We start from the raw sequence: 12499 nt of genomic DNA, 5'->3' as shown, positions 1-12499 counted from the left end.
ATATGCCCGGTCGGTAGGCGAAGTTATATTTTGCTGAAAATCCCTTAACCCATGGCATCATTGTTTTTTATCTCAAAGCTTAATATATAGGTACAATGAAGCATATCATAAGACAATATCGAGATTAAGTCCTAGTTCGTACGCTCTACGGAATATTTTTTGTACCGTAACCAACTCATAAAATTTCGTCTATTCGGCGTTTGACTCTGGGTGTCAGATGCACCCTATTCAAGTAAGGAACCAAAGGGTGACGTGCACAATCTGTTGTAGTTGCAACTTCCTGTATATATATTATTATTATTAGTAGTAGTAGTAGTACGTAGGAATTATTTTTCCTTTACGAGGGGTATGAAATAGGGCCAACGGTATCTGCTAAAGATGCTGAAGCTAGTTAAATTGAAATGTTTCCAAACCAGCAGGCTTAGGAAAGCTATATTCGTACAATGGTCATTTATTCATCGCTAGTATGTAATTGAGTTACTGCTGTATTTACTCCTCTCATAAAGAATATGGTGTTCTAGGGTCCAACACCTAATTATATAAAGCCGTCGTAATGGTCTGATGTTATATGAACTGAACAGCTTTAATGTGATATATTTAGTAACCATGTTGCGAATCTGCGAATCTGCGAATCTCACTATCTCGCTAGGAATGAGAATCAGAAAAAATATCCTGCCCTCGTCCAAGCAGAAGCGTGTAACACAACTGACCACACCAACCACACCTAGTTCAAAAACATGTGACTTTGTTTTAGTCTGACTAGACTAAAACTTAAAATACGATTAAAAATTGTTCTAAATCGTAAATCGTAACACCGCCATCGCCGTATTCTCGAGTTACCGGTTGGATCACTTTTTTCCCATCTACTAATGTGGTGATTTTTGAAACTATTTTCTTCCTGGCCGAGCTATTACCAATATTTAATCATACTTTTTCGCAGCATCTCTTTTTTGCACATAATTAGTGAATATTTAAGAGCTCTTCATTCAAGATTACAATACTTATGTAGACATTGTAACCGATACTTAAGGAATATACATAATATATACCAATGGCTAGCTCATATGGTTTGTATTTTTTTAACTTCGGTTTTTTGTGTTGAAAATTGGACTCTGTTGTTCACGGGAATGACGAAATAGGTGGGTTCCTGCTGAAGCTATATCAAAGTTTAAAAGTACCAAATAGGAACCGGTCAAGTATAGATATGGCTTATTATTGACGAAAACTTCAAGGTATACGAGAAGTATTGGCATTAAAAACTGGATTATACTGGATAAGGCTATATATAGCGAAAAACTTGAACATCGATGATCGAAAACTTCAAGGTATATGAGAAGTATTGGCATTAAAAACTGGATTATACTGGATAAGGCTATATATAGCGAAAAACTTGAACATCGATGATCCAAGTGTATAAAATACAGTTACATATCAACTTCGCAATGAATTTGTCGAAGTTTGGTTTCTTCCAAGTTCGTGAGAGAATACTGAATGTAAGCATAATTTCTATTCAGCCGCAAATCTGCCATAAGGAAACCACCATTCACGTTCTATGAGCTCTAGATCTGAACTCTTCACGGATTACTCTAATCTGGATCTTTCGATGTACAGCTTAACAAGCCCAACCAATAATTTATCCAATAGCCAATCCTTTTAATATCATACATTATCCGAGAATTTTTGAGTCAAAACCAAATTAATGTAAATAATATATTAAACTCTATTGTTATCATTATCCTCATGTATATAGACCCTAATTTTGGAGTCTTTCAGAGTAGAAAATGGTTCCAAATACTATTCGAAATTAGGAAATGAACACTGTTGTATTCGCACGACCAAAAATATATTTGAAATGTAAATCGGGTTATGATCATTATTAAGTAGGGTGATATTGTATCAAATTGAGGGAATTAGGCTGATAATATACATATAATGTTACCATCGAGCAATCACAAGCCTAATAAACTGGGTCCATCTCGGGATATCCATGAAATGGATTCTGGAACTCAGCTAGACCTTTTACCTATGATCGAGAAAAATGACTTATCCGATAGTATACCAACAAATGGCGAATCCAGTAATAATACAGTGGAATCAGGTGTAGATTATTCGAATTTGGTAATGAAGACAATTAATCCTAAACCTCTGTATGTACCACCTTTGAATTTCTCACTTGTAGAGGATGGTATTTATAGATCGGGATTTCCTATGCCCATAAATTATCCATTTTTAGAACAATTGGGGATAAAAACTATCATATATTTGGGAGATTTGGGAGAGAAGAAGAAAGATGAAAAACTGAAGAAGAAGAATAAGAAGAATAAGGAAGAAGGAGATAAAACTCCTAAGGAAAAGGAGAAAAAGGACAAGCACGGAACAGCGGAAATAATGGATAATTATAAAAAGTGGATAGAGACAACCGATATAAAATTTCACGATCTCTTCATAAAGTCAGCTCTGGAGCCGTTTACACTTGAAGAAGACCGTACACAGGCGTTGGAAACGATAAAGACGGCCTTGCAATTGATAGTAAATAAACAAAACTTTCCAATATTAATTCATTCAAATAAAGGAAAACATAGAATCGGGGTACTTGTGGGGTTAATGAGAAAGTTATTACAAGGGTGGTGTTTGAGTGGCATTTTTGAGGAATACGAAAAGTTTGCTATGGGCAAATCTGAATTCGATCTAGAATGTATTGAGCTTTGGCAACCAGAACTCTACGTCGAGAACGAATGGAAACCAGATTTTGTGAGAAGCTGATATAGACGAGTTAATCTCGATGTACGAAGACAATTTATCCAAAGATGTGCATTCTATCCGTATGTACAAAGTCTTAAGCCAGCATCCCCTGGGGTTCTCCGAGCTTCCTGGGCTATACTACTCTGACAGATCGCATAATACCTCATCTGTTATAATTTCAAGTATATACTCATTTATTTCGGTTTACATATTATTCTTCATTTCTCTTAGTTTACCCATAACTTCCGCGCTATCCGAAGCACCAGTGATCTTCTGTACGTCTGGATCATTCAATCTCATAAATGGATTGAATTCTAATTCATCACCAATCGTGAATTTGCCTGCAGTGAATTCATTTTCATTTACAAACTTGTCTAACTTCTTAATAGCATCATTATTCAAAATAGTCTTAGAAAATTTGACGTTCGACTTGGTATACTCATGTCCTGGATAAACCTTTGTTTCTTTTGGAAGCTTACCCAAAATTGAGTTCAAAGCCTTATCCATCTCTTCTCCGGAACCTTCGAAAAACCTACCACATCCACTGATAAATAACGTATCTCCCGTGAAAACTGCCTTTTCTTTCGTCGACGAATCCTTAACATAATAACAAATTGAATCTTGTGTATGGCACGGTGTGTGTAACGCAGTAATTGATAGGTTATCCCCCAAGTCAATGACCTCCTGGTGCGATGGCGTATATGTTACCTGTGGAGAATCTTTTCCAGCAATTATTGGTAAATCAGGGTATTTCAAATGGAAATCACTATTTCCTCCAGAATGATCATAATGATGATGAGTATTAACTATTGCCTTCAACTCAAAACTTGGATTATGTTTGTTGAAATATGCGATTACATCCTCGGGCTCTGCTGGATCTATCAACCAAGCATTTTTAGTAGGCGTATCTATTAATAAGTACGAATAATTATCACCAGTACCCCATCTCATAGGAATTGATTCGACATGCATTTTTCTTACTGAATTACGAATTAATGATTGACTTACTCTTCTTAATATCGTCATATATAAATATAAAAGAAGTAAATTTCTGAGTTGGTAATCCTCTACAATGACAGGTTAATTCTATATAGCAAGCAGGTATTTATTGTATGCAGTACTGTTCACTCTTTAGACTATACTAGTATAGAACCTGAAATTATGACCAATAAAGCATCAGCAAGAAGGCATACTAGGATGAACATGGTTAGTATGAGATCACAAGATTTAATCTTTGTGATTCCACCTCTTTTCAACCATTCCCTCAGGTGGACTGGTTTCATATTTTTTATTTTGCGCTTCCTCCCAATTTGTAGTCAAAACTGTACCGTTTGACTCGACGTAAGATTTCATCATTGCCCTTCTAGTATCATCATCCGTATCTTTGTATAATTGAGCAAAAAACTCGTTTTCTGATTTTTCGTTGTCGCCGTCGTCGTCATTAATTTTGAATGCGGACCAGTTAATAGATTTTTTCGAAGAAGATGGATAAGCCAACCCCGTAGTCTTAGCAGTATCACTCTTGTCCGTAGGCTCCGAGACTGTAGCTGTTGCAATATTTTCCGATGCTTCCAAACTGGACCACTTGCGGGGCTCTTTCTTTTTTAACGTGATTTCTAATTTAGTAGAATAGATTCGAGAAGTAGAATGTTGTGGGTCGATTTCGGCAAATAATGGTTCAAGGTTGTAGTTATATTCCGACGTAGCGGAACTCGGGAACGATACAGTTACCAGATTTGGCTTAAACTGGACATGTAACTCGGGTTCTTTGATATTTTTGGCATATATAGTTATGATAACCGAATCGTTCGTTTGGTACCAGTCGTCCCTAATTTTAACTTTTAATGGAGCTTGGTTGTTGATCACATCGATGTTTGTAGATGGCTTTCCTTGGATATCTTTGGCCTCGTTCTTACCTGATTCTATATTCGATATAGCTTCGTCTTCCTCGTTCTCCGAATCATCGGCCGGGGGGTTCTTTTTTAAATCATATTCACATTTGTTTCTCCATGACTCAACTGTTGCTTCAGGACAGTCAAATTCCACCGATTTTTCGAAATTTTTCAATGCAACTTTGTAATTCCTTTCCGCGTAATAAATTAGACCCAATCTAAAGTAACATGCTCCTAGCTCCGCCCGTTTGCCCTTCTGTTCAGCAATAACAAACGCATCAGAGACATCCTTTTTTGCATTTTCGTAGTTGTTCAATTTCCGATATGCAGTTGACCGTTTTAAAAGCGCTTGAATCGATTTTGGGTGTTCTTTCAAGGCTGCCGTATAAGTCGCAATTGCACTTAAGTAATCCTTTTCTTTCAACTCCGTATCTCCTTTTGTAAAAAGCTGTTCAATTGCCATTATAACCATATAATTACGTTCCCACTAATGTTATGTTTTTGTATAGTTGATCGATAATCTTAGTCTAATACTTCGATCATTAAATTTCTACATTTCGCATTTAGCCTAATACATTATGAAAAAATACAACCTATATACTAAATCACAAATTACCAAATTCTTCTCCAGATCTTTGTCCACTTATTAGTATTACTAGTTAATTCTATAGGTCGTTCAATATTAGGCAAGGCTATCCAAAGACCAAGCATACAACAATATAATGCAATAAAAACTGGCATAACAACGTAGGTACCAGCACTTTGAGAGATCAAACCGACTATGAATGGGAAAATTGCTCCACCAGACGACCCGAAAGCAGTAATTATTGTTAATGAAATAACCTGGATTTTCCTAGGTATAAGCTTAGCCGTGAGACCAATTTGTAATGGATAGTTTGGTCCTATCGTAACACCTGCCAAAGAAATAAATACACCTTCAGCTATAGCATTTGGAAGTAACCACCCAAGAAGTACAAGGCAGATGGATACTAGAGACAAAAGTATGACGGCCCTTCTGGCTCCTAATATCTTTTGCAACGGTTTTGTTAATAGAAGACGACCCAAGGTTAATCCACCCCAGAACCCCGATGCGACGTAACCCACCGAACTACTACCGTGTCTGTAGTCTAATAAGAAAGTGACAACCCATCCGGCTAAAGACACTTCTGCACCTTGGTAAAATAATACGAACAATGCAAGAAGCCATGTCCTGTAGTTTTGAAGAGCCAACAACATGTCCGCAGAATGTGATGATTGCTTATCCTTACTAAGGACATTTTGGACATTCAGTCCTTCTCTAGTCAACTCTTGCAACCCAATAGCTTCTTCGACTTGTTGTGAATCATCTGATTGATGTTGACGATTATGAGGATCATCATTTTTCGGAGTTTCATTTGATTCATCAGTATCCCATAGCTTAAGATCTTCGTCTGCGCCCTTGAAAGAAAAATAGAAGTTTACTCCATTGAATAACATAAAACCTAATGTAATAAGATAGAAATAATGCCATTTAACACCGGTATTGACCATCGCTGTAGCTATCAACGGCGAAAGAGTTGCACCTAACCCATAAGATCCATGTAGAAAAGATAAGTATTTAGACAGATCGTACATCCGTGTAAAGAATATATTAGATTGGGACAAGCCAATTGCAATCCCCATTCCACCGAAGAAAAATCCAATCACAACTAACGGAAAATGTGTTCCACTAGAAACTAAAGCATACATTATACACGAACAAATGCAGCTAGTTACCAATGAATATCTTTTGCCCAACCATGGTTGGATCTTATGTGATAGCATAGCTATTAATATGAATCCTGCAGCATTAGCCATCCATATCAATGATACAACTGCGTATGTAATTCCGTAGTAGTCTTCAATAAATGGCAAGATTGCACCTGGAGTAGCATCTGACCATCCTCCAGCTGCTGACCAACAACATGTAATAATAATCCGATATAAATTACCAGGCGGATTTTTAGATGTCATTATTTGCCTACCTGCGTTGACTTGTTGAGGTAATGGTTCTAATGTTGGGTCTCTATTATTAGTTAATTGGATTAACACATTATTGGTAGATTCTCTAGAGGTAATTTCAGGATGGGAAGTATTCGAACCACGATTCACAATCTCGATGGATTTTCTGGACATATTTCCATTACGAATCTGGGGTACATTAAATTCAGAATCATTCCTGTTAAGCACTGCAATCCGTGCTTGATCCAAATGCTTTATCTCTGACATACTGAATTATTCATTCATTCTTTCTTCAATTAGAGCAGAAGTAGAGTAAAAGTAGCATTCAACGAAGAACCATTTATAAAAGATCCCATAAGGTTTAATACTGAGATAGTGTTCGGATGAATTTCTACATTGAGAATAATAGCTCAAAATATATTTCGCAATTAGTAATACTCCTAGACCATCATACGTCAATGTATATGAAAGCTACCTAATGATACTGTATCCAATAAATAGTTTAATCTCTATAGACTATGCGTTCGTATCATTTGATGTATATAATTTATAAAAACTATAAACTAACCAGAGATTACCAAACTCTTCTCCACATCTTTGTCCACTTACCAGTATCACTTGTTGATTCTATAGGTCGTTCAATATTAGGCAAGGCTATCCAAAGACCAAGCATACAACAATATAATGCAATAAAAACTGGCATAACAACGTAGGTACCAGCACTTTGAGAGATCAAACCGACTATGAATGGGAAAATTGCTCCACCAGACGACCCGAAAGCAGTAATTATTGTTAATGAAATAACCTGGATTTTCCTAGGTATAAGCTTAGCCGTGAGACCAATTTGTAATGGACAACTTGGTCCTATTGTAACACCCGCCAAAGAAATAAACACACCATCAGCTATAGCGTTTGGAATCAACCATCCAAGGATCACGAAGCAAATTGAAGTTAAAGAAAGAAGTACAACGGCCCTTCTGGCTCCTAATAATTTATGTAATGGTTTTGTTAAAAGAAGACGACCCAATGTTAAACCACCCCAGAACCCCGAGGCGACATAACCAGCTGAGTTTGGATTACCTTGTTTGTAATTTAATAAGAAAGTAACAACCCAACCACCCAAGGAAACTTCTGCTCCTTGATAGAATAATACTAATAATGCAAGGAGCCATGTCCTGTAGTTTTGAAGAGCCAATAACATGTCCGTAGAATGTGATGATTGTTTATCCTTATTAGGGACGTTTTGTGTATTCAGTCCTTCTCTAGCCAAGTCCTGTAATCCTATTTGCTGGTTAGAGTCGTCTGATTCATACTGGCTCTCATGGGAATCATCACTCTCCAGAACCTGCAGAGTTTCGGTTGGCTCATCAGTATCCCACGGTCTGAGATCTTCGTCTGCACCCTTGAACGAAATGTAGAGATTCATACCGGTAGATATCATGAAACCTAATGTAATGAGATAGAAGTAATGCCATTTAACGCCAGCATTGACCATCGCTGTAGCTACCAAAGGTGAAAGCGTTGCACCCAACCCATATGACCCATGAAAAAGTGATAAGTACTTTGACAGATCGTACATCCGTGTAAAGAATATATTTGACTGAGACAAGCAAATTGCAATCCCCATTCCACCGAAGAAAAATCCAATCACAACTAACGGAAAATGTGACCCACTAGAAACTAAAGCATACATTATACACGAGAATATGCAGCCCGTTACCAATGAATATCTCTTCCCCAACCATGGTTGGATCTTATGTGATAGCATAGCTATTAATATGAATCCTGCAGCATTAGCCATCCATATCAATGACACAATCGAATAAGTAATTCCGTAGTATTCTTCAATAAATGGCAAGATTGCACCTGGAGTAGCGTCTGACCATCCTGAGATTGCTGACCAACAACATGTTATAATAGCTCTATACAAGTTTCCAGGTGGATTTCTAGATGTCATTACTTGTTTGCCCATATTGACTTGTTGTGGCAAGGGTTCTAGCGAAGGATCCTTGTTATGGGTCAATTGGGTTAATACATTGTTAGTGGATCCCATGGGTGTTATTATAGGACGGAAGGGGTTTGCTTCATCGTTTACAACTTCGATGGAATTCCTGGACTTATTTCCATTACGAATCTGGGGAACAGTAATGTCAGAATCATTTCTGTTAAGCACTGCAACCCGTGATTCGTTCAAATGCTTGATCTCTGACATATTGACTTATTCACTTCTTTCTTTTTAATTAAAGCAAAAGTAGCTCTGGGGGCAAGGAGTCATTTATATAGGGTCATATAATGAATATTGAATAATACTCGGAATAATCTCCAAAATGAGATATTTCAAAATTTTATAATTCGCAACCATTACATCGGTCCTCTTATTCATTTAACCAGATTGACATATTTAGCTTTCAGCCTTGCTTGTTTATATACATGGTGACTGTGTTCTGAAATGGTTTTCTACAGTTAAAGTACTTCCATGCATTATGGAGATTTTGAAAGCATGGAAACGCTTCCAAATTAAGATAAAAAATACTATTGAATCAATCTCATATATTACTAATATACAACTTCTCTAAAAAGACAAGATAATTAAGAATGTGGGGCCAATATTGCCAATATATTTCATGAAAATGGGCATCACGCTTCAGGCAGAATTAACAGTATGCACATAGAGCTTAAGATTGGCCTGCTGCTTGCACAAGATCCAAGAATTTTTCTTTCGATATTTCATTCATCAACTCTTCCTTCTTTGTTTGACCAACTTTCTCTTGACCAAGTTCCTCATTAGTTTTGATTTGAGTAGATAAAACTGCGTTAAATAACCTCACTACACCCTTTTGGGCAACCTTTTTCAATTGTCTTTCATTGTGAATGATTGTTCTGACTTTTTCTGGCTCACTAGCAGATGGCAACAAGTTTTTAACACGATTTTTATCATGCACTTGTTTCTTTTCTGACAAAATCAACCTTTTGGCCTTGGCTTCTAATTTGTCGGATTCCAATTTCTTCAAAGTGGTCTTATTCTTGGTTAATATAGGATCCTTTCTATTATATGCCTTCAAACGTGATCCAACAATAGCATTGAATGCATTTGCGAATGATTCGGATCCATCGTCCAAGTTCTTCTTCTTCTTGATCTTAGGAATCTCGTCATCCTCCCCATCATATTCCGACGAATCTTCATCCTCTTCTTCATCCCCTTCTGCTTCTTCATCTGACGAAATTCCGTCGACATCAACTTCGTCGTCTACTTCAATATCCACTTCGTCATCTCCTTCAATATCTTCTAAATTTTCGTTGTCTTCATCCGATGATTCAACACTTTCATTTTTTTCATCCGATGTGATTACTTCATTTTTCTTCTCTATTTTCTTAGTTACTTTAGCATCACCATTTTTACTGGTTCTTTGTTTCTTAGCTGCTGCTCCCATTATGTTAATATGCTATCTATTTGGTTATCTTGTATATCTAGTAGAGTAGACCTCATCTCATAGATTAAAAAATCTACTTATAATTTAGTTACACAAACACAACAGAATATTTTGGCTTATATGCATACCTAAATATGTCCCATTTGTTTACAATTCAATAACTGGTTTTAGATAAGTTTCGTTAGCGTTTGATTAAGATTAATATAAGATACATAACATGGATGGCGACGAGTCGATTGAATTCCATGCTCTTTTGAAAACACTGCCTCTGGTGTTAAATTCCAATTCAGTTAAGCATTATAAATCTGGGCATCACTTTGAATCACCAGGACGGAAACGACAACGGATTGATTCAGCCAAAGAGAGCCATAAGAGTAATAAATTAGGAAGATCTATATATTCCAATCATAGCGATAATATGCTAGGTCGGTTGTCGCAAGTTGAGGGTAATCAGCTGCTCCGATTACTCAAATTAAGCAAATCAATCGAGCAGAAGAATGACGAAATAGCACAACTAAATACAAAGATAATGACGTTAAAAACGCAGAAAGCTAACCAGGAGTTTGAGAATTTCAAGTTGGATGACGAGTATTTGAAATGGAAAGAACTGGCGTCAAATATTAGTGATGATATCGACGAGTTAAAGCACCACGAACAGGAGTCGTTAAAAACGTTGCAAGACAAGTACGAATTGATGTCGAAACAACTCAATATTGCACACGAGGAGAAGCTCCAGGTCTTGAAGGAACAAATAAGTCTCCTGATAGAGAAGGTGATTAATGAGAATGTGTATAAATATCAAGCAGAGAGGCACCAGTTGTCGGAAAAATGTGAAGATCTTGAGAAACTGATAAAAGGGCAGGAGCAGGATTTGAATCGGAAACTTATCAAACTTAAAGAAGAACATAATAAAAAATTGATCCAATTGAGTTCGAATATGGACGAGACAGTTGTGGGTCTCCAACGTGATATTGAAACCTTGAATAACGAAACTGTTTCCAAATCAGACGAATATGAAAATCTTACCAATGATATATCGAAGGGCTTGTATGAAGTTAATTCAGACTTAAATTCTAAATTGTATGAATTAAAATCAAAGTTTCATAATAAAGAAATGGAAATAGCTAATTTGAAGAATAAAATATCTAGTATGAAGACCACAAGCGAGCATATCGAAAGATCTTTTGAAGACAAATCTATGAGTATTAATGACTTTAATAAGAAAGCCGAAATGATTAACGTTCAATTAGCTGGCCAAGAAAATGTAAGACGTGTGCTACATGATAAACTTCAACAGCTCAAAGGAAATATCCGTGTATTCTGTCGTATACGACCACAACAAATGTCTAATAATAAAGGACCTGATAAGGAGAACCTTATCTCAATGGATTTCAGTGATGATGACTTCAATGATGATGCAAGCCAAGACTTGGTAATTTCAAAGGACCCATTTGATGAGAACACAGGTAATGGGCAATCATCATATTCATTACACCAAAGTAAAAAAAATAACATGTCCTATAAATTTCATTTCGACAAGATATTTCTGCCAGATCTGCTAAACGAAGATATCTTTGGGGAACTTTCTCAACTAATTCAATCATCTTTGGATGGGAAAAATGTATGCGTTTTTGCCTATGGTCAAACTGGTTCAGGTAAGACGTGGACAATGTCACATCCTGATACAGGTATGATCCCACTTTCAATCCAGATGATCTTTGATAATATCCAAGAGTTATCGTTGAAAGGTTGGTCATATTCTGTTGAAGGGCAATTTCTTGAAATTTACAACGAAACAATAGTTGATTTACTATCTCCTGTCGGTAATTCAAAAAAACATGAGATAAAGCACGATGATATAAATGATAAAACATCTGTGACAAACGTAGCGACTATTAATGTAACATGTAAGAATCAAGCAAAATCAATTTTAGAAAAAGCATCAAAAAACAGATCGACAGCCTCTACTAGGTCAAATGAACGATCATCTAGGTCTCATTCAATATTTATTTTGAAGCTACTTGGTAAAAATATTGAAACTGGTGAAACCAGTGAGGGTTCATTGAATCTTATTGACTTGGCTGGTTCTGAAAGATTGAATAGTTCACAAGCGAAAGGCGAGAGGTTGAAAGAGACGCAGGCAATTAATAAATCATTGTCTTGCCTAGGAGACGTAATATATTCATTGGGTCAACAACAGCAAAGTGGCCAGAGCCAACAACACATACCTTATAGAAACTCAAAGCTTACATATCTCTTGAAGCATAGTCTTGGAGGAAATTCGAAAACATTGATGTTTGTCAATATTTCACCATTATCCAAGAATTTTAATGAAACCGTTAATTCGCTCAGGTTTGCTACCAAAGTTAATTGCACAAAGATTGGTTCTAGTAAGCCTAATTCGAGATAATTTATAATCTATATTATTGTATTAATAAACGGATATATTACATA

General features: G+C 36.4%; 7 protein-coding genes across 7 annotated transcripts; 2 read left to right on the top strand and 5 right to left on the bottom strand. All coding sequences in view use genetic code 12, as the record gives it.

Annotated features, from left to right (window-relative positions):
• Positions 1-1932: 1932 nt before the first annotated feature.
• Positions 1933-2763, top strand: DEHA2B02200g (DEHA2B02200p; the record flags this gene model as incomplete). The annotated part of the gene is made up of 1 exon (XM_457063.2): positions 1933-2763. One exon carries the CDS (start codon positions 1933-1935, stop codon positions 2761-2763), a length of 831 nt encoding a protein of 276 aa, XP_457063.2.
• Positions 2764-2946: 183 nt separating this feature from the next.
• On the bottom strand, positions 2947-3768 carry DEHA2B02178g (DEHA2B02178p; the record flags this gene model as incomplete). Its single annotated transcript, XM_457062.2, has 1 exon — positions 2947-3768. The coding sequence occupies one exon, from the start codon at positions 3766-3768 to the stop codon at positions 2947-2949; it is 822 nt and encodes a 273-aa protein (XP_457062.2).
• Positions 3769-3969: 201 nt separating this feature from the next.
• DEHA2B02156g (DEHA2B02156p) lies at positions 3970-5106 on the bottom strand (the record flags this gene model as incomplete). Its single annotated transcript, XM_457061.2, has 1 exon — positions 3970-5106. One exon carries the CDS (start codon positions 5104-5106, stop codon positions 3970-3972), a length of 1137 nt encoding a protein of 378 aa, XP_457061.2.
• Positions 5107-5246: 140 nt separating this feature from the next.
• On the bottom strand, positions 5247-6881 carry DEHA2B02134g (DEHA2B02134p; the record flags this gene model as incomplete). Its single annotated transcript, XM_002770015.1, has 1 exon — positions 5247-6881. The coding sequence occupies one exon, from the start codon at positions 6879-6881 to the stop codon at positions 5247-5249; it is 1635 nt and encodes a 544-aa protein (XP_002770061.1).
• Positions 6882-7188: 307 nt separating this feature from the next.
• Positions 7189-8826, bottom strand: DEHA2B02112g (DEHA2B02112p; the record flags this gene model as incomplete). The annotated part of the gene is made up of 1 exon (XM_457059.1): positions 7189-8826. One exon carries the CDS (start codon positions 8824-8826, stop codon positions 7189-7191), a length of 1638 nt encoding a protein of 545 aa, XP_457059.2.
• A 463-nt stretch (positions 8827-9289) lies between these two features.
• Positions 9290-10045, bottom strand: DEHA2B02090g (DEHA2B02090p; the record flags this gene model as incomplete). Its single annotated transcript, XM_457058.1, has 1 exon — positions 9290-10045. One exon carries the CDS (start codon positions 10043-10045, stop codon positions 9290-9292), a length of 756 nt encoding a protein of 251 aa, XP_457058.1.
• Positions 10046-10262: 217 nt separating this feature from the next.
• Positions 10263-12455, top strand: DEHA2B02068g (DEHA2B02068p; the record flags this gene model as incomplete). Its single annotated transcript, XM_457057.1, has 1 exon — positions 10263-12455. One exon carries the CDS (start codon positions 10263-10265, stop codon positions 12453-12455), a length of 2193 nt encoding a protein of 730 aa, XP_457057.2.
• Positions 12456-12499: the final 44 nt, after the last annotated feature.

This window comes from Debaryomyces hansenii (assembly GCF_000006445.2).
Source record: "Debaryomyces hansenii CBS767 chromosome B complete sequence".
In the NCBI taxonomy this organism is placed as follows: Eukaryota; Fungi; Ascomycota; class Pichiomycetes; order Serinales; family Debaryomycetaceae; genus Debaryomyces; species Debaryomyces hansenii.
Note: the sequence above shows the minus strand (reverse complement) of the source record. Positions and strands in the feature narration are given on the sequence as shown.